Source organism: Thamnophis elegans, chromosome 7, assembly GCF_009769535.1.
Source record: "Thamnophis elegans isolate rThaEle1 chromosome 7, rThaEle1.pri, whole genome shotgun sequence".
Classification (NCBI taxonomy): Eukaryota; Metazoa; Chordata; class Lepidosauria; order Squamata; family Colubridae; genus Thamnophis; species Thamnophis elegans.
The window spans coordinates 75,873,526-75,898,855 of record NC_045547.1 but is presented as its reverse complement, the minus strand read 5'-3'; the positions used below and the strand labels follow the sequence as shown (position 1 = coordinate 75,898,855).

Here is a 25,330-nt window from a genome sequence, read left to right as displayed (position 1 = left end):
TTGATTGTCCTCACTGTCAGGAAGTTCCTCCTTATTTCTAAGTTGCTTTTCTCCTTGATTAGTCTGTTTTATCCATTAATTCCTGCCTGGTGCTCAGTATCGGGATGCCGGTTAAGCCAATGGCTTCCCTTTAGAGTGAAGCTCCGTAAAGGGGAGCTGAGGAAGGATGGGAGGCGCGTGGCCTCCTGAAGCCAAAATACAGAAATGTCAGCAGAAAACGACCCAGGTCTCCTAAGGCTGCGCATTACAGAAAAGTTGTGGAGTAAACAGAGTTGAGGAAACCAGTGGTTAAAACATTTGTTTCCTGCGAGGGGAGGCTGGGCACGCATTGTCATTCTCCTCCTTTCCTTAGTGGGCCTGCTAATTTTGCTAACCGGCCTTCTGCGTTTCTGAAAAGGCAGGAATATCCATGGGGGTGTGTGTGGTTTCTACCCTGTTTTCCCAAAAATAAGACCTCCCCGGATAATAAGCCCAATCGCCTAAAATATTTAACTGCATGCGCAGCTAGGTCCTTCCCATTTCCTGTGGAGGGGGAGGAGAGATGCGCCATGCTCCAGACATGCACCTGCCCTCCATGCGGAAGTCTCATGGAGGCTGCTCCCGCAAACCTTACCTCTGGCGCACCTTCTCTTAGTGCTGGACGCAGAAAGAGCAGCATGCTCAGCGACACTAAGGCAGTTAGTTAGTTAGTCTTAGACTTATATACTGCTTCATAGGGCTTTCAGCCCTCTCTAAGCGGTTTACAGAGTCAGCATATCGCTCCCACAGTCTTGGTCCTCATTTCACCCACCTCGGAAGGATGGAAGGCTGAGTCAACCTTGAGCCGGTGAGATTTGAACCGCCAAACTGCAGATAACAGTCAGCTGAAGTGGCCTGCAGTACTGCACCCTAACCACTGCGCCACCGCGGCTGGCAAGAAGGTGCCAGGAACAGAGACAGAACCCCCGACCCTCTCTGGATCAGCTGATTGGCGAGCCACGGGTGGAGGTTAAGGTACCTCCTGCACCTCAAAAATAATAAGACCTCCCCAAAAATAAGGCCAAGTGCTTATTTCAGGGGACAAAAGAAAATGAGACCCTGCCTTATTTTTGGGGAAACACGGTACCAACATCAAGATGGCCATGGTGGCCATACGATCTAAGCCTCGCTCCCTTTTTATGTGCACAATTGCCCATTTGGAGGTTTGTTGTTATTGTTGTTGTTGTTTTGATACCCCTTTGTAGACAGCCATGCCACTGGCTGACATGTGTGAAGGCTGGTTGCCCACAGGAACCAAATTCCTTTGGGAAGAAGCTGACTGCAAAAGTCAACCTAGTCAATTGCCTTCTGTGCAATTTGTTTATTGATTATGCTTATAAAAATGCATTTGGCCTCCCATTCTACCTCAGGGTAACTCTGGGTGGTTTTCAATCATTTTAAAAAAAACAACTATGAAGATAAAAGCATAAATAAGATACGACACCCAGCCAAATGTAATGGGGAGGGTGGAAACAGAAGGGGAAGGGGGAGGTGGCCTGCAGCATGCTTCTTCTGCTGGCATGGGTGGGACGGGCCAACTCCAGTGGGAACAGATAATCCTGGACCATTCCATGAAGAGTTTTAATGGTTATTACCAACACTTGAACTGCACCCGGAAGCATCTTGATCTCCATTCACCCAGCTAGAGATGGGTTTAGTTTGCAAAGCCAATCATCTAGCAGGTTTTATTTTGGAAATATTGGTGGAATATTTCCTTCCTCCCCCTCCCTTCCTCCCTCCCTTCCTCCACTTGCAATAGATCTTCAAGACGGAACATAGGCATATAATGTATCTCCAATCATGGTAGTAGACAACATGGATAGATCTATGCCAGGTCTTCAAAGCCGAAGAGCCAGTGCTATCCGAAGACATCTCGTGGTCATGTAGCTGGCATGACTAAATGCAGAAGGCGCATGGAATACCTTCCCACTAAAGGTGGTCCCTATTTTTCTACTTGCATTTTTTACATGCTTTCGAACTGCTAGGTTGGCAGAAGCTGGGGACAAGTAATGGGAGCTCACTCTGTTACGCGGTGCTAGGAATTCGAACCGCCGAACTGCCGACCTTTCTGATTGACAAGCTCAGCGTCTTAGTCACTGAGCCACCCTAGAATTGGGAACGACGAGCACATATGTGCGAGGCGAACCTTTACCTTTACCTTTTTATGCCAGGTCTATCCTGTTATTTCATCAACCCCAAAGTGTTTAAAGGAAGAGAGGTCCCATTTGGGGCTGTGCTGTGGAATCATTTAGGGCAGGGGTAGCAACTTGTAGCTCTGGAGCTGCATGTGGCTTTTTCATCCCTCTGCTGCAGCTCCCTGTTGCCAGTCAGCTCCACAATTGATAGGGCTTTCAGTTAGGACAGTTAGAGGAAAAAGGATGCTGCACCAGGAGGAGACTCTATGGTGTGGGAACCGGACTTCCGGTCGGCTCCAGAATTAAATGGGGGGGGGCTTCTGTTTAGGACCTTTGTGACTCTTTGGATGTTTAAGGTTGCTGACCCCTGGCTTAGGGGATAAGGGATGGGCCCATGATACCCCTGACCACTATATCAGAGAAGAACGGAGGAATTTATACCTGGCAGCCACAAAACTTACTTCTAAGAGAATTCCCATGGTTGGGGCCATAGAGACATGGACCGAAATGTGGACTCACCCACAGACCACACTCAGACTCATCTCCTGAACAAGGGGGGGGGGATTTAAACAAATTTGCCTTGAATTGTAGTCCTCCAAAGGTCTATTCTGGAGCTCAAGAAGGAGATACTATGTTCATTCAATGGCTGCAGAAACTCTCAAAGAGACACAAGGAGGATCTTTGGGATGAGATCTTATGAAAGCAAGCAGCCTTGTTGCCTAACTGACAGCTCAGATGGGTTCATGCTTTGTACCCGTGGCTGAGTGGGTGGGTGCATACGCTCCCACGCCCACACACACTCATACCGAGGGAGTCTTGGGCAATGTCTACAGATATTGTCAGATGTAGGCTTGCTGGAGTACAAAACAGAAGAGGATCTACAGAGATTTGGGGACCTTATCCTGCTCGTAAACCCACCATCCTGGGCCCAACATTTGGGAAGCCAGGCTCTGCCTGTCACAAGCCAGGACAAAGGGTGAGTGATGGAAGAGTAACACCTCCTTAAAAAAACCTTGGTCCAGCTGGCCCAGCTGGTAGCACCTCGTAAGGGTCCCTTTCCAGGGTTACAGGAGAAGACGGTCAACAGTTTTGAAGGTGGAAGAGGGCTCTACCCCACAACGGCACATAAAGCAGCAGAACCATCTTCTAGGAGAAAGGATACCCTGATTACAAACCTCCACTGCCTTGTGGCTCTATCCACTACTGGAAAAGGCTTCGGGAGTCAACCTCCAGGCAAAATCCGGAGCTGGCGTCCCGAAAGCAGTTTGTGACTGTGTGCAACCACGTTCTGGTAACTCCCGTGACGCAGCTGGAACCGATCGTATCAGCTCTGCCGTTCCATTGGACTATTTCAGCGACGTGGAGAGGGGGGATCTGCTGCTTGGGTAACAGTCTATCCTCCATATTCATCTACCCAGGCCTCGTGCTCTGGAGAGGACACTCCAGCTTTGACCTCTTTCGAGAGCACGATACTGTCGTCTTTTGAGACTGAAGGATGCCAATGAATGATAATCCTGCTCATTCACACAGGTCCGCATTCAATTTTGCTCTTTGCACAGGGGGTCCTTGAGCAACCTGGGACCAGACACTTGCAGCCTAAATTATCTCTCAAGGGATGGAGAAATAAATTTAGAAAGTTCCCTTGTACACCCACACAATTATCAATTGAGGAGAAAGACACCACTGAGTCCCCACAGATTAGCCATAAGAATGTGGCTGTCTTGCCCATATCTAGGGGATACCACAACGAAAAGAGAGAGCGGGGGTGGTCAGCCTGTTCTCCAAAGCACCAGAGATCAGAACAAGAAGTCATGGATGAAAAATCATTAAAGAGAGGTCCAACCTAAGGAGAAACTTCCTAAAAGGGAGAACAATTAACCAGTGCAATGACTTGACTCCAGAAATTGTGGTTGGCACCATCACTAGAGGTTTTCAAGAAGAGACTGTTGGAATCCTGTCTGGAATGATTATAGGATCTTCTGCTTCAGCATGGGGAGTGGACTAGACTCTGCAGAAGACCTCCAAGGTCTCTTCCAACTCTATTAGTCATTGTTTGGTGGTCTAAACAAGGCCCCTTCCAGCTATTTCCCCCCCTATTCTGCTATTTTTTTTAACTATAGCTTACCAATCATACCATCAGCTTTACTTAAAACAGTTGTCCTTCTCTGTTGGGCCAAAGAGGTACTGTAGACAGTCCCTGATGTTGGTACCATTTTCTTTCATCCTTAGAGGAGATCAACCCTGACTGCTCTTTAGACGGCCAGATCCTGAAGATGAAACTCAAAATACTGTGGTTACCTAATGAGAAGGGACATCACCCTTCCAACAAAAGAGCGTATAGTCAAGGCTGTGGTTTTCCCAGTTGCAATGGATGCTGTGAAGGACCATAAGAAAGGCTGAGCATCAAAGAATGGAGGCCTTTGAACTCTGGTGCTGGAGAAGACCCCTGCGAGTCCCTTGGCCTGCAAGGCGATCCAACCGGTCAGTCCTAGAGGAGATCAACCCTGACTGCTCTTTAGAAGGCCACATCCTGAAGATGAAAGATGAAATGAGAAGGACGGACTCACTGGAGAAGAGCCTAATGCTGGGAAAGGTTGAGGGCAAAAGAAGAAGGGGACGACAGAGAATGAGGTGGCTGGATGGAGTCACCGAAGCAGTCGGCGTGAGCTTAAATGGACTCCAGAGGATGGTGGAAGATAGGAAGGTCTGGAGGAACATTGTCCATGGGGTCGCGATGGGTTGGACATGACTTTGCAACTAACAACAATCTCCCATCATCCAACATCACCAAACCTCGCCAGATCCAGGGGGAAAAATTGAGAACTGTCACAAGGTTTCCCACATTCCCCCACCCCCAAATGAAATATATATATAACTGGGAGTTCCATATCCAGGTAGACCTCGACTTACAACAGGGGTAGTCAACCTTTTTATACCTACCACCCCCTTTTGTATCTCTTTTAGTAGTAAAATTTTCTAACCGCCCACCGGTTCCACAGTAATGGTGATTTATAAAGTAGGGAAGTAACTTTACTTTGTAACATTTATAAAGCAGAGTGACAGCAAACCCCTACCGCCCACCATGAAAGCTGGAACGCCCACTAGTGGGCGGCAGGGACCAGGTTGACTACCACTGACTTACAACTATTCATCTTGTGACTGTTCAAAGTTACAACCGCCTTGAAAACAAATGATGTACGACCGTTTTCCACACATACAACCGTTGCAGCATCCCCAGGGTCATGTGATCAGAATTCAGACGCTTGGGGACTGACTCATATTTTGGATGGTTGCAGCGTCCCAGGGTCATGTGATCAGCTTTTGTGACCTTCTGATGAGCAAAGTCAATGGGAAAGCCAGATTCACTTCAAGATCCTGTTACTAACTTAACAACGGCACGATTCACTGAACAACTGTGGCGAGGAAGGTCACGAAATGGGGCAAAACTCAACAACTGAAGGCAGAACAAGGAGCAGCGAATGGAAAGTAATCAAGAAGAGAAGCAAACTACCGTATTTTCCGGCGTATAAGGCAACCGGGCGTATAAGACGACCCCCCCCCCTACTTTTAGGCGCCCGTGAGACGGCTGGAGTTCTCCGCACTGCCGGGCTTCCGTAGTTTGAGCTCAGCGCCTTCCTCCTCCAGACCGCCAGCCAGATCTTACTAAGCCATCCCAGCGCTCATCCACTCACGTGCCCAGGCGAGGAGCGCGGAGGTTATTGATTGAAAGGCCGACGTCTGCACTGGTGGCAGCGCAGATTTTTGCTTGGTGGCATTGATTTTTCTTTTCTTTTGTTTTTTTGGTACGGCCTTTCTTATACCCGGCATATCAGACGACCCCCGATTTTTGAAATAATTTTTTTTTGCAATACATACAGCAAGAAGAAATTTCTTGACAGCGAGAACAAATTAATTGATGGAACAGAATTGTGGGTGCTCCATCCCTGGAGGTTTACAAGAAGAGACGGGACGACCATTTCACCTGAATAGTATAGGGCTTTGATGCCAAACCTCTGGCACGAATGCTACAGGTGGCATGCAGAGCCCAGTCTGCGGGCACACCACCTGTTGCCCCAGCCGAGCTCCACCACGCCTGCACGCACACAGGGCTCCCACCAGTCAGGTGGTTTTGGGGTCTCTGCCATGTATGCGCGGGGGGTGGGGCACATGCGGTGGATGCACACATGCATGTGGGAGGGGGGAGTAGGTGTGGGAGTGTTCGCATTGCATTTTAGGGGTGCATGCATCTGTGCGCATTCCCCCCCCCCCCCAGTGCCCCATTTTGGGCCTGGAAAGCCTCCTGCACCAACCTGGAAGCCCAAAACGGGCAAGGGGGGAGCGGGGTGCATTAGCAGAGGGTGCCCGCATTGCATTTTGGGGTTTCACACATGCATGCGCAAACATTCAGGCATACACATGCGTGCTTCGGGTGCACAGAGCCAAAAAGGTTAGCCGTCACTGGGATAGGGTCTCCTGCTTAAGCAGGGGGTTGGACTAGAAGACCTCCAAGGTCCCTTCCAATTCTTGTTATTCCGTTAGGCATTGTTTAGCGGTGTAGGTGCATTCTTTTCAGGTCTGACTGGCTTTGGCTGGAGCAGCCACAGATCCTCCCAGACAAGCCTTTGTGTGTGTGTCTGCATCAACAGCCAAATAGGAAAGTCGTGAAGATACTAGACTTCCTTTGTCATTGTTACCCATCCTTGTGGGGGATTTACCCAGTTCGTGCTGCCCCTGAGCGGGGAGGCTTCCCTAGGAGGACAGCAACCTTCCTAGGATGGCCAAGCGAGCAAGTTAAACACCTTGCACAATACAAAAGTCTCCTGACCAAGCAATAAAATAAAATATAGGACAAAGGCACCTTACCTTTCTCAGCTTTCTGAGATAGCGTCTCATTCTCTCCTTGCTTCCTCTGTATCCCATTTGTTCTGATCCAGGAAGACGCATATGTCACGCACACAAAGAGGAGGCCTATCCACCCCCCTTGGCAGCCTCTGCTGGAAGCCCCTAAAAGCCCAGGTTAGGTGACCAGGCCTGCCTTGGTGGGATCTTCTTCCATCCCCTTCCTCGCTTGGGGAAAAGAGCAGAAGGTCCTCCTGGCTGGCGAGAAAGCTCTTTCGGAGGGGAGGATGGCAGCCGTTTCAAGAGCCAGCAGGATGTCCCAAAGCCATTGTTGCTATGAGTTCTCCCCTCCCTCTGCTTCCTGGACCACAACGGCAGGACTGTGAGGTTAAAGGAATCCAACTCTGTTTGCTGAAAGCTGTTGGACGGGCCACTTCTTCATTGTGCCTCAACGGAAGTCGGCGCATTGAGCAATGCTGAAGGTTTAGTCTAAACACACACCCCCACCAATGACTAAGTGAAGCTAAAAGCAAATGTCCTGTTTAATTAGAGGTTGCTCCCTACCCGGGTGCACGCACGCACACACAAACACACACACAGAGAGAGAGAGATACACAAGCACTGTCAGGAAGTTTCATCATACTTAGCCTAACATTCAAAGTTGCAGAAAAGCAGAGACGGGGATGAACAAGAGAACGAAAGCTGGCTGTCCAAAGTGGGGAATTTTCTAGTTGGCTAGTCTGTCGAAATTAAAAGACGCTTGCTCTTGGGGAGGAAAGCTATGGCAAATCTAGACAGCACACTAAAAAGCAGAGATATCACCCTGCCAACAAACATGCGTATAGCTAAGGCTATGGTTTTCCCAGTTGCAATGGATGGCTGTGAAAGTTGGACCATAAAGAAGGCTGAATGCCAAAGAATGGAGGCCTTTGAACTGTGGTGCTGGAGAAGACTCCTGCGAGTCCCTTGGACTGCAAGGCCATCCAACCGGTCAATCCTTGAGGAGATCAACCCTGACTGCTCTTTAGGAGGCCAGATCCTGAAGAGGAAACTCAAGAGCTTTGGCCACCTAATGAGAAGGAAGGACTCACTGGAGAAGAGCCTCATGCTGGGAAAGATGGAGGACAAAAGAAGAAGAAGGGGACGACAGAGAAGGAGAAGGCTGGATGGAGTCACCAAAGCAGTCGCTGTGAGCTTAAATGGACTCCAGAGGATGGTAGATATGTGTGAGGGGAACCTCTAGCTTTACCTTGTGAAACCATTTAGCATATTTTTCTACATAATGCTTCTCCCTATTCTTTTTCTACATTCTGGGCATTTGAAAACTATTGTTTTTCTTCCTTCTTTTTGCTGGTTAATCACTGCAATAAAGTCATTTGACATTTGATTTGAAGTAGTAAATGGTGTGTTTCTCATCCAACAAGTCCCAACAGATCTCTAGCAATATCTTGCACTATCATCTTTTCATGCCAACCAGCCCTGACCTCAGGTTTCCCTACGACGAAAGATTTCCCCAGAAAATCATGGATTTCTTTCCTTCTCAGCCCAGCCTTCTTCCTGGCTCTGCTGACCTTGCCACCATCTTCTCTATCCTGTGAGACGGGACACAGTCCTCAGAGGCTCCCAAGTCAAACTGCCTTATTGTGTGCAACAAAGAGGGGCCAACTTTTAAGAAAAGGGGCATAGGAGAACTTGGACAAGTCCATCACAATTCTCTGGGCAGATGAATGTTCTACTTCTGATGCTGCCCGCCTTACTGGGTATGCAAGAAAGGAAATGCTACTAAAAACAAAAGGTGAATTATTTCTTGGCTGCCAAAACACAGAATGCCCACATGCCAGCTGGTTTTCCTCCAAACCCACCATATTTGGTGGCCGATTAAGTTCACAATTAAATCAACAACTGCATAACCATCTTCAACCATGTGTAGCAATATAGAAAGAAGACAGGGTAAGCTTTGAGCTATAATCTCCAACAGGAGAAAAACAGCAACAGCTGGGATGCTTCTGATTTTTGTTACCTGTGTTTAATATTGAATAATTATTATGCGACTTACGGCTTGAAAGAGTTTGCACCAGTGAGCATTTCTAAGGAAGTGTCTGTGTGTCTCTTGCAAGCATGCTGATTTATCTGGATAAGGATACAGGCATACCTTGGCAACACCGTGGGTTCAGTTCCAGACCACCGCCATAAAAGGAATTTTGCAATATAAAGTGAATTACAAAACATTTTTTGGGGGGGTTCCCAATACAAATAAGACTTATGTTTGTAGTATATAATAGTTATTAAGTGTGTGCAACAGCATTAGGTCTAAAAAGGCAATGTGCACACCTTAATTAAAAGAATGGAATTAAAAGAAAGAGAAGAATCGGATTTCTATAAAATATGGAATAGAATTTATAAGTGGCTAGAAAACACCAGCCAAAACAGGAAATAGAAGTCTTTTGTGTTTTTTTCCCTAAACTAGTATTGAATAAAAATTAACCAAAGTTACTAATTACTATGAAACTTAAAGTATTGACTGCAATGTAAATATATTGGCGATATGAACAATCGGTATTATTACAAGTGTTAGTACTACTGTTCTTTACACTATTAGAGAAGTTAAAATCAACAGGAAGGCAATGGAGAATGGAGAACTACAAATGCCAATGCAGAAGGCTGTATAACAACTTTATATTGTTATGTTTCTCTTGTGTTTTTTTTTCTTTTTGTTGTGTTTTTCTTTTTGTTTTTATGGGTAAAAATGTTTAATAAAAACTATTTTTTTTAAAAAAAAAATAGGCCAGGCGCATGCTTGGATGGGGTGCATGTGAGTGATGTGAGCAAGCCCGCGCACACACATTTGCGATCCGGTAGGGGAGGTAAGGGAAAAGCCCCCTTGAAGTAAGCTAATAGATGGAAGATCATTAAAGAGAGAGAGAGAGAATTGAGAACTAAGGAGAAATTTCCTGACAGGGAGAAGACTTCATCGGTGGAACAGCTTCCCTCCAAACACTGGAGGTTTTTAGGAAGAGATTGGACAACGACAACCAATTCTCTGAAAGGGTCTAGGACTCTGATGGTGAACCTGTGGCATGCATGCCTCCTCTGGGACCACGCCTGCCATCGCCAGGTTCTCTTTTGGTTCCCGGCGCATACATGCACGCTGGCCAGCTGGCCTTCGCTGGCACTAGAGCACCAGAAAATGCCCCTCCCCAAAGCCTAAAAAAGAGGCTGTTTTGGGGACCATTTTTTGGCTGTTTTTCAGGCCGTTTTTCAGGCTGTTTTTTGGGCTGTTTTTCGGGCCATTTTGGGCTGTTTTGATGGCATTTGGGGTCTGTTTGGGGGCCATTTTGGGGCTGTTTGGGGGCTGTTTTGAGGGCATTTTGGGGCTGCTTGGGGGCCATTTTGGGGCTGCTTGGGGGCCATTCTGAGGGCATTTTGGGGCTATTTTGGGGCTGTTTGGGGAGCATTTTTGGGGCTGTTTGGGGGCCATTTTGGGGCTGTTTGGGGGCTGTTTTGAGGGCTGTTTTGAGGGCATTTTGGGGCTGCTTGTGGGCCATTTTTGGGGCTGTTTTGAGGGCATTTTGGGGCTGCTTGTGGGCCATTTTGGGGCTGTTTAGGGGCCATTTTGGGGCTGTTTGGGGGCCATTTTGGGGGCTGTTTGAGGGTATTTTGCGGGCTATTTTGAGGGCATTTGGGGGCTGTTTTGAGGGCATTTTGGGGCTATTTTGGGGCTGTTTGGGAGCCATTTGGGGGGCTGTTTTGAGGGCATTTGGGTGCTGTTTGGGGGCCATTTGGGGAGCTGTTTTGGGGGCATTTTGGGGCTTTCAAAGGCAGTTTTTGGACTGTTTTGGGGCCAATTGGGGGCTGTTTTGGGGGGCATTTTTGGACTGTTTTGGGGCCATTTTGCGGGCTGTTTTGGGGCCATTTTGGGGGCTGTTTTGGGGGCATTTTTGGGCTTTTAAAGGCTGTTTTTGGACTATTTTGGGGCCATTTGTGGGCTGTTTTGGGGGGCATTTTTGGACTGTTTTGGGGCCATTTTGCAGGCTGTTTTGGGGCCATTTGTGGGCTGATAAACAGCCTGAATAATGGCCTAAAAACAGGCCTGAAAACAGCTCAAAACTCACCTGAAAACACCCTGAATATGGTCCACAAATGACCTGAATAACAGCCAAAAATCAGGCCATTTTCTGGGAAATTTTCCAGGCTGTTTTGGGGGGCATTTTCGGGTCATTTTCGGGGCAAATAATAGCCAAAAGAAATGGTTTAAAAAGGGCCAAAATGGCTCAAAAAAAGAGGCATGCACGCACCAACCAGCTGGTTTTGGGGTTTCTGGCCCTCTAGCGCATGCAGAAGCATTCATGTGCATTCTGATTTGGGCACTTGGTGCCATAAAGGTTCGCCATCACTGGTATAGGATCTCCTGCCATGGGCAAGGGGTTGGACTAGAAGACCTCTAAGGTCTCTTCCAACCTTATTATTCTATGTTCAGTACAGCAAAGTTAGAAAAATCCAAATTTCGACTTCAAGCTGCCCTCAGATATAATGAGTAAAAGTTTATTTTTTTTCTCATCCAGAGGGGCCGCACCAACTCTGCAATTTCTTAAGAAGGAGTGGGACTTTCAGAGCTGATTAATTTCATATACTTCGCAAGCATTCTTTCTAGCCACTGCTGTATAAACAAGTTGGCCAGTTCTCAGAAACAAATGCACTAGATCTTTTAATGGGAAAAAAAAAGGAATCATGGCCTGAAGCTTTCACTGGCACTGAGTTAATCAGGTCATTAAAGTCTCTGCTTGTTTAGCAAGCTGGTTTGGGAATCCTAGGCTGGAGCCCTTTGGAGAAACATTTGTTTGGTCAAGGAAAAAATAGCTGGTTGAAATATTTGCCCTTATGCCCACACCCACGGCTGTTTATAAACAGTTGTAGAAAGTTACCTCTCCAAGAAGAATGAAATATTTTAGGAAATATTAAAAAGGCAGAATATTAAATTTCCCCTAAAGGAGGATAGAAATCTTTTTTTTTTAATTTTTATCAAACAATTTTCTTCATTTTGCATTACAGTTTCAATCTTTACAATGCTCCGGTATCGTTATATCTCATATTTATGTACAAGTTTACATTATTCTTCCTTTCCTTTTATGCATGTATCTATTTTATACAATATGCCATTATTATAGTTACAACACGATAGATAGATAGATAGATAGATAGATAGATAGATAGATAGATAGATAGATAGATAGACAGACAGACAGACAGACAGACAGATAGATAGATAGATAGATAGATATGGAGATGGAGATGGAGATGGAGATGGAGATGGAGATGGAGATGGAGATGGAGATATATAGATATATAGATGTAGGTAGGTAGGTAGGTAGATATATAGATATATAGATATATAGATATATAGATATAGATATATAGATATATAGATATATAGATATATAGATATATAGATATATAGATATATAGATATATAGATATATAGATATATAGATATATAGGTATATAGGTATATAGGTATATAGATGTAGGTAGGTAGGTAGGTAGGTAGGTGGGTGGGTGGGTGGGTGGGTGGATGGATGGATGGAGGTAGGTAGGTAGGTAGGTAGGTAGGTAGGTAGGTAGGTAGATAGATAGATAGATAGATAGATAGATAGATAGATAGATAGATAGATAGATAGAGGTAGGTAGGTAGGTAGGTAGGTAGGTAGGTAGGTAGGTAGGTAGGTAGGTAGGTAGATAGATAGATAGATAGATAGATAGATAGATAGATAGATAGATAGATAGATAGATAGATAGAGGTATGTATGTATGTATGTATGTATGTTTGTAGGTAGGTAGGTAGGTAGGTAGGTAGGTAGATAGATAGATAGATAGATAGATAGATAGATAGATAGATAGATAATTACATTGTTGTCACCTCTTAATTTACTTTAACCTTCTTGATCTTTACTTCTATTCTCTAACCAATTAACCAACCATATGTCCCAAATCAAATAGTATTCCGTTTCTCCCCTTTCTTTTACTTCCATTGTAAGGCTATCCATCTCGGCACATTCTAACACTTTTTTTTAATTAACAATGTCGGCAGCATATAAAGAAAATTTATATAAAATGTTTTATCGTTGGCACTTGCGCCCAGCAAGAATAGCGAAAATGTTCCCAAACAGTCCAGCGGAATACTGGAAATGTAAACAGAAGCAAGGAACATATTTCCGCATGGGGGTGGACAAGCCCAGAAGCAAAGAAATTTTGGACAAAGATACGAAGATAGCTAGAGGAAATTACCAAACAACAAATAGATTTAAAACCAGAATTATTTTTATTAGGTATATTAAGAGGAAATTACTGCAAAAAAAAAAAAAGACAATATATCATGTTACACGTAATAACAATGGACAGAAACATATATGTGCAAAACTGGAAAAACAACAGAATCCCCTCTGATAGAGAAGAGAAACTTAAGGGAGACAGAAACTCAGAGCCTCAGATCAGCAGATATTTGATGCTCATTGAGAAGGACTGGGCCAGCGTATCTACAAACCAAAAGACCTTCAGCTCTAGGGTGATGGGATTATCCTTCAGGGTAAAGCCATTCAGCCACAACCGAAACTGCACAACAAAGCCCCTTCTTCACTGCATCAGCCCAAGTTTCAAACAAGCTTGACTCAGATAACCTACAAAATCAGCTATAGCCCATGGGAGTCTGAGAGCAACCAATAGGATATATGCCCTTTCCACAGGAACAGGAAGCTCAAGGGCAAGGCCCAAAAGAGGCTATAAAGAACTCTCATTCTGCACTCCATGTGTCAGCTATCCAGAATCAAATGCTCCATTAAACCATCTTTCCAATCAGCCTCCATGTTAACGGTGTCTTTCTCCCCACTTGGAACTGAACCAGATGGATATTTCTTCCAACACAGTGTTTATAAAAATTATTGTAAACTTCTCTTTTCTACTAGGGCAGGGGTCGGCAATCTTAAACATTCAAAAAGCCATTTGGACCTGTTTCCCACAGAAAAGAAAACACCAGGAGCCACAAAACCCTTCCCGTGCCTGACTGTTTCCTGAGCGGCCACGAAACTGTCATATGTAGTTGAATTAAACCTTCTGTTTTCTTCTGAAACTTTTCTTTTCTTGGATTTATCCATGGTTGGCCGACTAGGGTCAAAGAGCTCAACAAATCACGTTCTGGCGGGTGTCGCACATTGGCAGTTGTGATGCATATTTTGAATGACAGGGAGCCGCAGCAGAGGGATGAAAGAGCCACATGCAGCTCCAGAGCCGCAGTTTGCTCACCCCTGTACTAGGGCAAGTCAAATCTGCACAAAAGGAAAATTGTATTGTGTGTGAAGATTTAAAAAAAAAACCACAGCTTTAGTAAACTATAAAAATAGGAACCTGTCTGTAAATTAGGCACTCTGCATTCCATATTTTTCAGTCCTGAGAAGTATCAGCCACAGATAGGCTAAACAGGGTAGGAGACCACCAGGGAAGGGTCTCCTCATCTGTGGTCAAAAAAATTAAATATCTCTGCTTGCTTTTTATGCGCACTTCACGCTGTGATTGCCCAACTGTGACAGCCCACAGGTCTTTTCGGACCATGCCTGCCACTGGGGAACCTAAACTGGCAAGAAAAGTTGAAGACAAAGGTTAAAGAAGATGACTGGGGGATTGGAGGCTAAAACGTACGAAGAACAGTTGCAGGATTTGGATTTGGCTCGTCTGGAGAAAAGAAGGACCCGGGGAGACAGGACAGCACACTCTGAACCGGTGGTTCCAACCAGTGGCTCGGCCCGCCCACTTACCTTGACACTACCTGTCTTATATAATCACCATATCTGCACACACTCACATTTTTGTGTTCTGGTTCAAACCAGTTGTTACAGTATGTGACGCCCATCTCTGACTAGGAGTAACATAATAGCAGTGTTCTAATATTTGTATGTCTAGCACAAACAGGGGGAATGTTTTGTCCAAGGCTTCCCAAGAGCCTGAAGTAAACTCCTTGTCCTGACAAAAAAACCTTTTATTAATTGACTGTGAATTCTGCTCATTCGCATCCAGCAAAGTCTTTCAAGGGAGGATTTACGGTCACAGATCTTATCTGGCTTGGAGAGCTGACAGGCCGATATCTGCAGAACTTGGCCAGGAGTCTTGGAGAGTCATGAACCAATTAAGCAAACTAATTGACTCCTGCAAACTCCACTCCCCTTTCGCTCCTCTTTTATTTCCTCTGGGTGGGGCCATTCATACCTGTGGCCTCACTCCCAAATCGACCCGTTCTTTAGCTGTTCCCTTCGTCTGGCAATTCTGCGCATGCGCACACTGGGAAAAGGCTCCAGTTGTTTGTCTGCCTCACTGACTCAGAGAACAGCTGAGAACTGTCAGACGGCCCTGGCCCCTTCTCTGCCTCCAACACAGAGCCCTCATCAGAGCCTTCCCCAGACTCCAGGACTGGCCCAGGTTCCTCCCCAACCTCCTCACTGTCCGAATCTGCTGCTGGCTGCTCTGCTGGCTGCTGACGGGCCACAACAGGGACAATCTATCCTTCCAAGCACTTGAGGGCAGGACAAGAAGCAATAGAAGATCATTAAAGAGAAAAGCAACTTAGGAGTAAAGAGAAATTTCCCGACAATGAAAACAATTCATCAGTGGAACAGTTTCCGTCCAGAAGTCGTGGATGCTCCATCCCTGGAGGTTTTTAAGATGAGGTTGAACAGCCATTTGTCTGGAATGGATAGGAACTCCTGCTTGAGAAAATGGGGTTGGACTAGAAGACTTCCAAGTTCCCTTCCGACGATGTTATTCTGTTATCAGAAGAAGCTCTGGCAACAGACCCAAAGTGTCCATCAAACCTTTAAGAAGCTAGTGGGACTCTAAAGGGTCACTCATCCCCGGGGACAGAAATAATTCAGAGCAGTGGGGCCTCTGTATCAGGTTAATTCTTGGGTGCAAAACAAAGCACCTTGGTTTAATGAGCATTTAGTCTGCATGAATGCAAACTGCAGATTGCATTGATTCCTTTTCCTGCAGCCTCGGAAGCTGAATGGCAGGAAGCTTTGCCTCCCTCCCTTTTTATTGTTATAAATAAAATAGCAGGGGAGGGAGGGAGGGAGGAGGATAGGGGGCGAGCAGGAAGGTAGCAGCCTCTGCTGTTTGTGAAGTCAGAATCGGAATCAGAATTGAGCTGGAAGGGACCTTGGAGGTCTTCTAGTTCAGTCCCCTGCTCAAGCAGGATAGCAATAGCAGTTAGCAATAGCAGTTAGACTTATATACCGCTTCATAGGGCTTTCAGCCCTCTCTAAGCGGTTTACAGAGTCAGCATATTGCCCCCAACAACAATCTGGGTCCTCATTTTACCCACCTCGGAAGGATGGAAGGCTGAGTCAACCTTGAGCCGGTGAGATTTGAACAGCCGAACTGCTGAACTGCAGTCAGCTGAAGTAGCCTGCAGTGCTGCACTCTAACCACTGCGCCACCTCGGCCCCTAAGGAGACCCTATAACAGAGGTGGCAATCCTTTTTCGCCTCAAGTGCCAAAAGCAGAGGCATGCACACTATTGCACATGCTCATCCCCATAATTTAATGCCCCCCCCCGTGCCATGCCCCCCGTTCATGCATGCGTAACACACACACACACACACACAGCCCTGCACATGCATGCATGGCTTTCTTGGACCCTGTGGAGGGTGAAAACGGACTCCCCGCCCTGCCCCGAAGCCCTTCAGGGACTGGAATTGGCCTGTTTTCTGACTTCCGGTGGGCCTGGTAATAGCAATAGCAATAGCAGTTAGACTTATATACCGCTTCATAGGGCTTTCAGCCCTCTCTAAGCGGTTTACAGAGTCAGCATATTGCCCCCAACAATCCGGGTCCTCATTTTACCCACCTCGGAAGGATGGAAGGCTGAGTCAACCCTGAGCCGGTGGGATTAGAACTGCTGAACTGCAGATAACAGTCAGCTGAAGTGGCCTGCAGTACTGCACCCTAACCACTGCACCACCTCGGTAAGTCCGTTTTTCGCCGTCCCCAGGCTCCAGAGCCTTTCTGGGTTCCTGGGGAGGGCAAAAAACAGCCCTACCACATCTGAAGCCAAGCTGCTCCACAGGTTAATTGTCCTCACTGTTAGGAAGTTTCTCCTTAATTCCAGGTTGCTTCTCTCCTTGATTAGTTTCCATCCATTGCTCCTTGTTCTGCCCTCTGGTGCTTTGGAAAATAAATTGATCCCCTCCTCTTTGTTGCAACCACCCAAATACTGGAATACTGAGATCATGTCCCCCGTAGTCCTTTTTTTCCCTCCAGACTAGCTAAACCTAAATCCTGCAACCGTTCTTCGTATGTTTTTGTCTCCGGGCCTTTAATCATCTTAGTTGCTCTTCTCTGCACTTTTCCCCCCAAGTCTCAACATCTTTTTGGTAACGTGGTGACCAAAACTGGATGCAATATATTCCAGGCGTGGCCTTGCTAAAGTTTGCAAAGCGGCACTAATACTCCAGATCATTTTGATTCGATGCCTCTGTTTATACAACCAATAATTGTATTAGCTTTTTTTTTGGCAGGTGATAGAAAAGAGTGCAGCAGGTGATAAAAATCAGAGTAATTTCACTTTCGTGAAAATCCAGCTGCATAGGTTGGTGAACTCCAGACTGAACAGGTCAGCAACAGACATTTTGGTCAGTTGCTTTAAGGTACACAACATCCGTGTTTTTGAATGTTGAAGCACTGATTCAACAACGTGGTGACCAAAACTGGATGCAATATTCCAGGCGTGGCCTTGCTAAAGTTTGCAAAGCAACACTAATACTCCAGATCATTTTGATTCGATGCCTCTGTTTATACAACCAATAATTGTATTAGCTTTTTTTTTTTGGGCAGGTGATAGAAAAGAGTGCAGCAGGTGATAAAAATCAGAGTAATTTCACTTTCGTGAAAATCCAGCTGCATGGGTTGGTGAACTCCAGACTGAACAGGTCAGCAACAGACATTTTGGTCAGTTGCTTTAAGGTACACAACATCCGTGTTTTTGAATGTTGAAGCACTGATTGATTTTAAAATTATATATTCCTCCACTGATGACGGACAGCTTTTTTTTCCCCAGAGGGGGGTGGGGGGGGGAACAAACCTATGTAACTGCAGCCATCTGGTGACGAATTGAGTTATTACAGGCCTTGAAAGCTACATTTAAGAGACGGAGAATCTCAGGAAAAATAAAATTCATCTGGTTTTCTTTCCCCCCTGAAATATCTCACAAAAAACTCATTGAGAAATGCATTTCAGCAGCACAGGCTTCACTTCTCATTCTACCAGACATGGTGATAAAACCGCCCTCCAAAAATTCCTTCCAGGGAGGAGGGAGGGAAGCAGGGAGGGAAGCAAGGAGGGAAGGAGGGAGGGAAGGAAGGAGAGAAGGAGAGAAGAAAGAAAGGAAGGAGGGAAGGAGGGAAGGAAGGAGGGAATGTATGAGAGAAAGAAGGGGGGAAGGAGAGAGGAAAGGGAGGGGGAAGGGAAGGAGAAAAGAAAGGAGGGAAGGAAGGAGGGAAGAAGAGAAGGAGGGAGGGAAGGAAGGGGAGTGGCAGAGAAGAAACGAGGGAAGGAAAGAGGGAGGGAGGGAAGAAGATGCCTAACCTTTGATGTCTATAACGATTTTGTTATTATGGAAATGTCTCGAAACGTAGTCAAATGTAAAGCAAAACAGTGGCGGATGTTGTATTGTCTTTTGCAATCTATTGGCTGTTGTATTTTTCTTTTACTAATAAAAAAATAATAATAATTAAAAAAAATTCCTTCCAGGGGCCTCTTTTTCTGCCTTTTGACTCAGGACTGGCAACTGCCTGGACTAGTCCCGGCGGATTTCTTGCCAAAGTTTCGGAAGTGATTTTGCTCTTACTTCCTTCTTCCTGGGGCAGGAGATTAAATGACTGGCTCAAGGTCACCCAGTTGGCTTTGGGCCCAAGGCGGGACTGGAATTCACCGCCTCCTGTTTTCCAGCGTGGAGGCCTTTAAGCATGACATCAAACTGTCATTAAATCTAAGAAATGGAAGGATCAAAGTTAGGGGGTTATAGGAACACCTAGTAAGAAAAAAATCAGGACATCCGAGGGAAAGACAGAGGAAGTATCTCCTTGGGCTACTCCCTATTTGTCCTAAACTAAATACAGGTAGTCCTCCCTTTATAACTATTCACTCCTTAATTATTCATTGCTCATCTTTAGACGTTTTGAGTGCTTCATCACTGGAGGTTTTTAAGAAAAGACTGTCTGAAATGGTATACAGAAGTGATGGCTACACTTTTTGTCGTTGAGTGCAGGAGGCGTGTGCGCGCGCACCCATATTGCAATAGCAATAGCAGACTTACATACCGCTTCATAGGGCTTTCAGCCCTCTCTAAGCAGTTTACAGAGTCAGCATATCGCCCCCAACAACAATCCGGGTCCTCATTTTACCCACCTCTGAAGGATGGAAGGCTGAGTCAACCCTGAGCCGGTGAGATTTGAACAGCCGAACTGCTGATCTAGCAGTCAGCTGAAGTGGCCTGCAGTACTGCACTCTACCCACTGCACCACCTCGGCTCTTTATGCACGCACATCACTCCGTGCCCCATGCATGCACGCACGATCCCCCGTGCATGCACGCACAAACTTCCCATGCCCCCTCTGCGCATGCGTGCATGACACACACCCCCACGATCCCCCTTCCCCCTGTGCATGCACACACGACCGCTGCTTGCACCCCGTCCCCACGCATGCACGGAAGAGAGACCAATAGATCAGCTGGCCGGCGGGAGATGTGCGCATGTGTCATGGAGCTGAGCTGGGGCAACGGCTCGCATGCCCGCAGAGAGAGCTCTGCATACCACCTGTGGCATGAGTGCCATAGGTTCACCCTCATAGGTATAGGGTCTCCTGCTTGAGCAGGGGGTTGGACTAGAAGGCCTCCAAGGTCCCTTCCAGCTCTATTCGGATTGATTTACTGACCACTTGAAAAAAGCCACTTATGATGATATTCACACTTAAAAGCATTGCAGCCTTCCCATCAAACTTCAAGCACTTTGCAACTTGGAATATACTGAGGACAGTTCTACTGTCCCTGGGGTCAGTGATAACCAGTTGTAACTTTCCCAGCTGGCTTCCTACAAGCAAAGCCAATGTGGGGGAGGGGGGTAGCCAGATTTGTTTACCAACTGCATGATTCACTTAAGAACTGCAGTGACTCATCTAACAACTGTGGCAAGAAAGGTCGTAAAATGGGGGCAAAACTCACTGAACAACTGCCTTGCTTAGCAATGGAGTTTTGAGCTCAGCTGTGGTTGTAAGTCGAGAACTAGCACCTGTAGAGCAATTTTTAAAAATCAGAATTGCGTATAAGGTGCTTCTCCTGAGGGCAGGAGAAGCAGCAACGGGTGGAAATTCATCAAGGAGAGAACCAACCTAGAACTACTCAGGTACTTTGGAGAATAGTTTGACTCCCTCTTCTTTGTGGCAACCCCTGAGATATTGCAACATTAAGAAGAAGGTGAAATCCCTATTGGATTGGAATTGGAATATATTGGAAGACTGCTATCATGTCTCCCCTAGTCCTTCTTTCTATTAAACTGGACAAACCCAGTTCCTGCAACCGTTCTTCATATGTTTTAGCCTCCAGTCCCCTAATCATCTTTGTTGCTCTTCTCTGCACTCTTCCTAGAGTCTCCACATCTTTTCTACATCGTGGCGACCAAAACTGGCTTCGTGGCTTCAGCTGGTCCAGAATGCGGCCGCGTAGGTTATCATGGGGGTACCTAGGTGCTCCCATCGCCCCTTTTAGGCGGCCTGCACTGGTTGCCGGTTGTCTTCCGGGTGCGATTCAAGGTACTAATTATGACCTTTAAAGCGCTCCATGGCTTAGGCCCAGGGTACCTGCGAGACCACCTACTGACACCGGTAGCCTCCCATCGTCCAGTGCGATCCCACAGAGTTGGCCTCCTCAGGGTGCCTTCGGCCAGACAGTGTCGGCTAGCGACCCCCAGGGGGAGAGCCTTCTCTGTGGGAGCGCCTTCCCTCTGGAGTGAGCTGCCCCCGGAGCTTTGCATAATCCCGGACCTCCGGTCCTTCCGATGCGCCCTAAAAAGTTGGCTTTTCCAACAAGCCGGCCTGGCCTGAACAAAACAAAATAAATGATTGATTTAATTGTTAATTTTAATCTAATTTTTAAAATGTTATTGTTAATATTAATTGGGATTGTTTTTGGATACTCTATTTTTTTTTTAACTTTTGTAATATGTGTTTTTTTAAAATGTTGTACGCCCCCCCCCCCCCGAGTCCTTTGGAGAAGGGCGGCATATAAATCCAATAAACAAACAACTGAATGCAGGATTCCAAGTGTGGCCTTACCAAAAATGAGTAGCATTGTTAAAAATCAGAATTGCATAAGGTCCTCTGTTTCTTTCCCGTAAAGTAATAGTTTCCAAATATTGTTGTTTCATTTTGGGTTTGTTTCTTTTCTAGACAGCAGCCAATGTTATGCACAGGATCAGATGTATAATGCAAACTTTCAAAAGATTCTGGGAGGTTGAAACACCAACCAGATGGAAGCAACAACAATCAACGCACAAGCAGACACCATAAACCCAGATAGGCAGGATTTGGAGCAGCATCTAAGGTTGCCTTCACCTAAGGAAGGTTATTAGAGGAGTGTTATATTGCCTTCAAGAATAACGCCACCATTGTGGCCGCCATTTTGACTTTTTCTACCACGCTCTGTGGAGACCCCTAAAGATAAACCTCCACTGATCCCTTTCATTTCGTCTCACCTCACCGGCCCTTTTGAATAGATGTTTCGAGACAGATGGGATCTCCGTGGGAGAAAATGTCTCTTCTTAGACGCTGAAGTAGGAGGGATTTACAGATTAACAAGCCAAAAACCTGAATTCAAACTGGAAATCAAGGAGTTGTTCTGACCGAGGCTTCCCAAGAGCATGAAGCAAACTCTTGGTCCCAACAAAAAACCCTTTTATTAATTTCCTGTGAATTCTGCTCATTCCCATCCAGAAAAGTCTTTCGAGAGAGGATTTACAGTCACAGACCTTCTCTGGCTTGGAGAGCTGCCAGGCCGATATCTGCAAAACTTGGCAAGGAGTCTCGGAGAGTCACGAACAAATTTAAGCGAACTAATGGTCTCCTGCAAACTCCACTCCCCTTTCGCTCCTCTTTTATTTCCTCTGGGAAGGGCCATTCATTTTCCACCTGCGGCCTTACTCCCAAGTCAACCCTTGTTCTTTAGCTGTACCCTTTGTCCGGCAACTCTGTGCATGCGCACACTGGGAACAGGCTCCAGCTGTTCTTCTGCCCCACTAATGCCTGACTATGAAGGCAGCTGATACTTGGCATACGGCCCTGGCCCCATCTCTGCCTCCAACACAGAGCCCTCATCAGAGCCTTCCCCAGACTCCAGGACTGGCCCATCTTCCTCCTCACTGTCCGACTCTGCTGCCAGTTCTGCTGGTTGCTGGTGGGCCAGAACAGATTTATTTACTTATCCTGCAGGAGCTCCTGGGCCTCCAAACTCTTCTATATCATTTCTTCCCACCAACTTTAATTAAAAATAAAGGGATTGCACCTTCTTCCTTAATGAGGTTCAAGTGACTGTATCCGGAATTTCTGCACCTCCCACGAATCTAGGACTAGTTTCAAACTAGCTTTGCTGGTTGGTTGGATTCATTCCTCCCTGTAATTAGCCATTTTCAGCAGCTCAGCGATGCACTAGTCTGCTTCCAGCTCCATTTATTTACATAAAAGTCACACTTTGCAATTGTGGGACAATTTTTTTTTTTTTCTTCATGGGCAACTGGAAGCCTCATGATTAGTAAAGCAAGAGGAAAGCTACAAGTACAGCTTTGTGCAAAAGTGAACTTTGGTTCAGGAAAAAAAAAACAACCAAAACATGGAATTTTTTTTCTTGCACATTTAAAGGTATTGTTTTTTTTAAAAACATATTTACGGAGTTCGGTCCGCCGGTTCTCATGAATTTTTGGTGCCTTTGGCTGATTTGCCCTCACCCGAAATGAGATTCCATTTTGCTTGGGGTAAACAAGGCACCCATAAAAAAGTAACCATACAGGTCCGTGATGGAGAACCTATGGCACATATGCCACAGGTGGCACACAGAGCCATTTCTGGGGGAACGTGAGGCGTTGCCCTGTCAGCTACAGCGCACATACGCACGCTGGCCAGCTGGTTTTGGGCCTTGGTTTTTGGCTGTTTTTCGCCCTCCGGAGGCTTCCCTGAAGCTTCCGGAGGGAGAAAAAAAATGGCCCAACATGCAAACTGGAAGTTTGGGAATGGACTTCCGGTTTGCGCATTGGGCTGTTTCTCGCCCTCCGGAGGCTTGAGGGAAGCCTCCTGAAGCCTCCAGAAGGAGAAAAATGGCCCAAAGGGCAACCCAGAAGTATGTTACCGAACTTCTGGTTTGCGTATTGCGTGGCACGTCAAAACCGCGCTGGTCAAAATCGCGGCGATAAAATCGCGGCGCTAAAGCCGCGACGTCATCGCCGCGCATCATCACCGCCGCAACAACAGCCCGGCAACAGAAGGGCGCTTCAAAACGGCGCCATGGCAGAAAGCCGACTTCATTTAAGGTAAGCGTTAGGATTAGGTTTAGGGGTTTGTTTTAGGGTTAGGTTTAGAGTTAGGTTTAGGGTTAGGTTTAGGGTTAGGTTTAGCGTTAGGGTTAGGGTTAGGGTTAGGGTTAGGTTTAGGGTTAGGTTTAGTGTTAGGTTTAGCGTTAGGTTTAGCGTTAGGGTTAGGTTTAGGGTTAGGTTTAGGGTTAGGTTTAGGTTTAGGTTTAGGGTACTAAGTGCTTGGGAATGCGCGATTTTGCCCTCCGCGATTATGTCATCGCGGTAGGGTCGCATTTTTCCCTAGCGCTTAGAACGGCGCGAATTAATCTTCGCACTTATGTCTCCGCGCAGAAGGGCTTCGCGGATTTGTGGTGGAACCCCACATTGGGCCATTTTTTGCCCTCTCCAGGTTTCAGGAAGCTTCTCTGAAGCCTCCGGAGGGCAAAAAACGGCGCAACGTGGCCCACCGGAAGTTCAGGAACGAACTTCTGGGTTTCCTGTTAGGCCATTTTTCTCCCTCCAGAGGCTTCAGGAGGTTTCTCTCAAGCCTCCGGAGGGCGAGAAACAGGCCAATGTGCCTCCTGGAAGTCCAGAGGCTTCAGTGAGGCCTGTGTGCATGCATGGGAGGAGGGTGCACATGCATGGGGGGAGGGTATTACATTAAGGGTGTGGGCATGCGCATGAGCGACCCCCCCCATGCACCGTCCCGCTTTTGGCACGTCTTGAGAAAGACGTTAGCCACCACTGATATCGGTAGCAATTTAACGAATATATAAATAAATAATAAAGGCTGCAGATCTTCCTAGGCGAAGAAACACACCCTTATCTCCCTAAACATCCCTGTCGGACCGATGGATTTGAAGACAATTAGCTTCCTCCAAAGATCAGATAGTCCTCAACCTACGACCACAATTGGAATTGTAAAACAAGGCATTTAAGCGAGATGGGCCTGATTCAATGACCTTTTTTAGCCCTGGTTGTTAAGCAAACCGCTTCGACTGTTAAAGGAATCACACAGACGTTAATCAAACCCAGCCATCCCTGTTGTCTTTGGCTTGTCAGAAGCTGGGTGGAAAGGTTACAAAAGGTGATAGCAATAGCAATTAGACTTATATACCGCTTCACAGTGCTTTTACAGCCCTCTCTAAGCAGTTTCATTCAAACAATGAATGAAACTCTTGCCCCCAACAATCTGGGTCCTCATTTTACCCACCTCGGAAGAATGGACAGCTGAGTCAAACTTGAACCTGGTGAGAATCGAACCGCTGGCAGTCAGCAGAATTAGCCTGCAATACCACATTTTAACCAATGTGCCACCATGGCTCTTTGATCACAAGACCCTGACACTGTTGTAAATACATGCTGATTGCCAAGCGCCTGAATTTTGATCATATGATGGAGTGGAATGGAATGGAAATGGAAAGAGTAGAGTAGAGTAGAGTAGAGTAGAGTAGAGTAGAGTAGAGTAGAGTAGAGTAGAGTAGAGTAGAGTAGAGTACAATATTGGAATGGAATGGGATGGGATGAAATAGAATAGAATAGAATAGAATATATGGAATGGAAATAGAAGTAGAGTAGAGTAGAGTAGAGTAGAGTAGAGTAGAGTAGAGTAGAGTAGAGTAGAGTAGAGTAGAGTAGAATAATGGAATGGGATGGGATGGGATGAAATAGAATAGAATAGAATAGAATATATGGAATGGAAATAGAAATAGATATAGGTAGAGTAGAGTAGAGTAGAGTAGAGTAG

At 46.2% G+C, this 25,330-nt stretch overlaps 1 protein-coding gene across 2 annotated transcripts in view; it reads right to left on the bottom strand.

Moving 5' to 3' along the window:
- LOC116511886 overlaps window positions 1-25,330 on the bottom strand; it is a 92,129-nt gene that overhangs the window by 53,866 nt on the left and 12,933 nt on the right. Inside the window, exon 1 of one of the 2 annotated variants that reach the window (XM_032222153.1) lies at window positions 7,017-7,418. The exons of the other annotated variant lie outside the window; for it this stretch is intronic. Within the exon in view, the coding sequence (XP_032078044.1) occupies window positions 7,017-7,097 (81 nt within the window). The 5' untranslated portion in view covers window positions 7,098-7,418. Of the gene's footprint in view, window positions 1-7,016; window positions 7,419-25,330 lie in introns of those variants that run through there. 2 annotated transcript variants of the gene reach the window in all.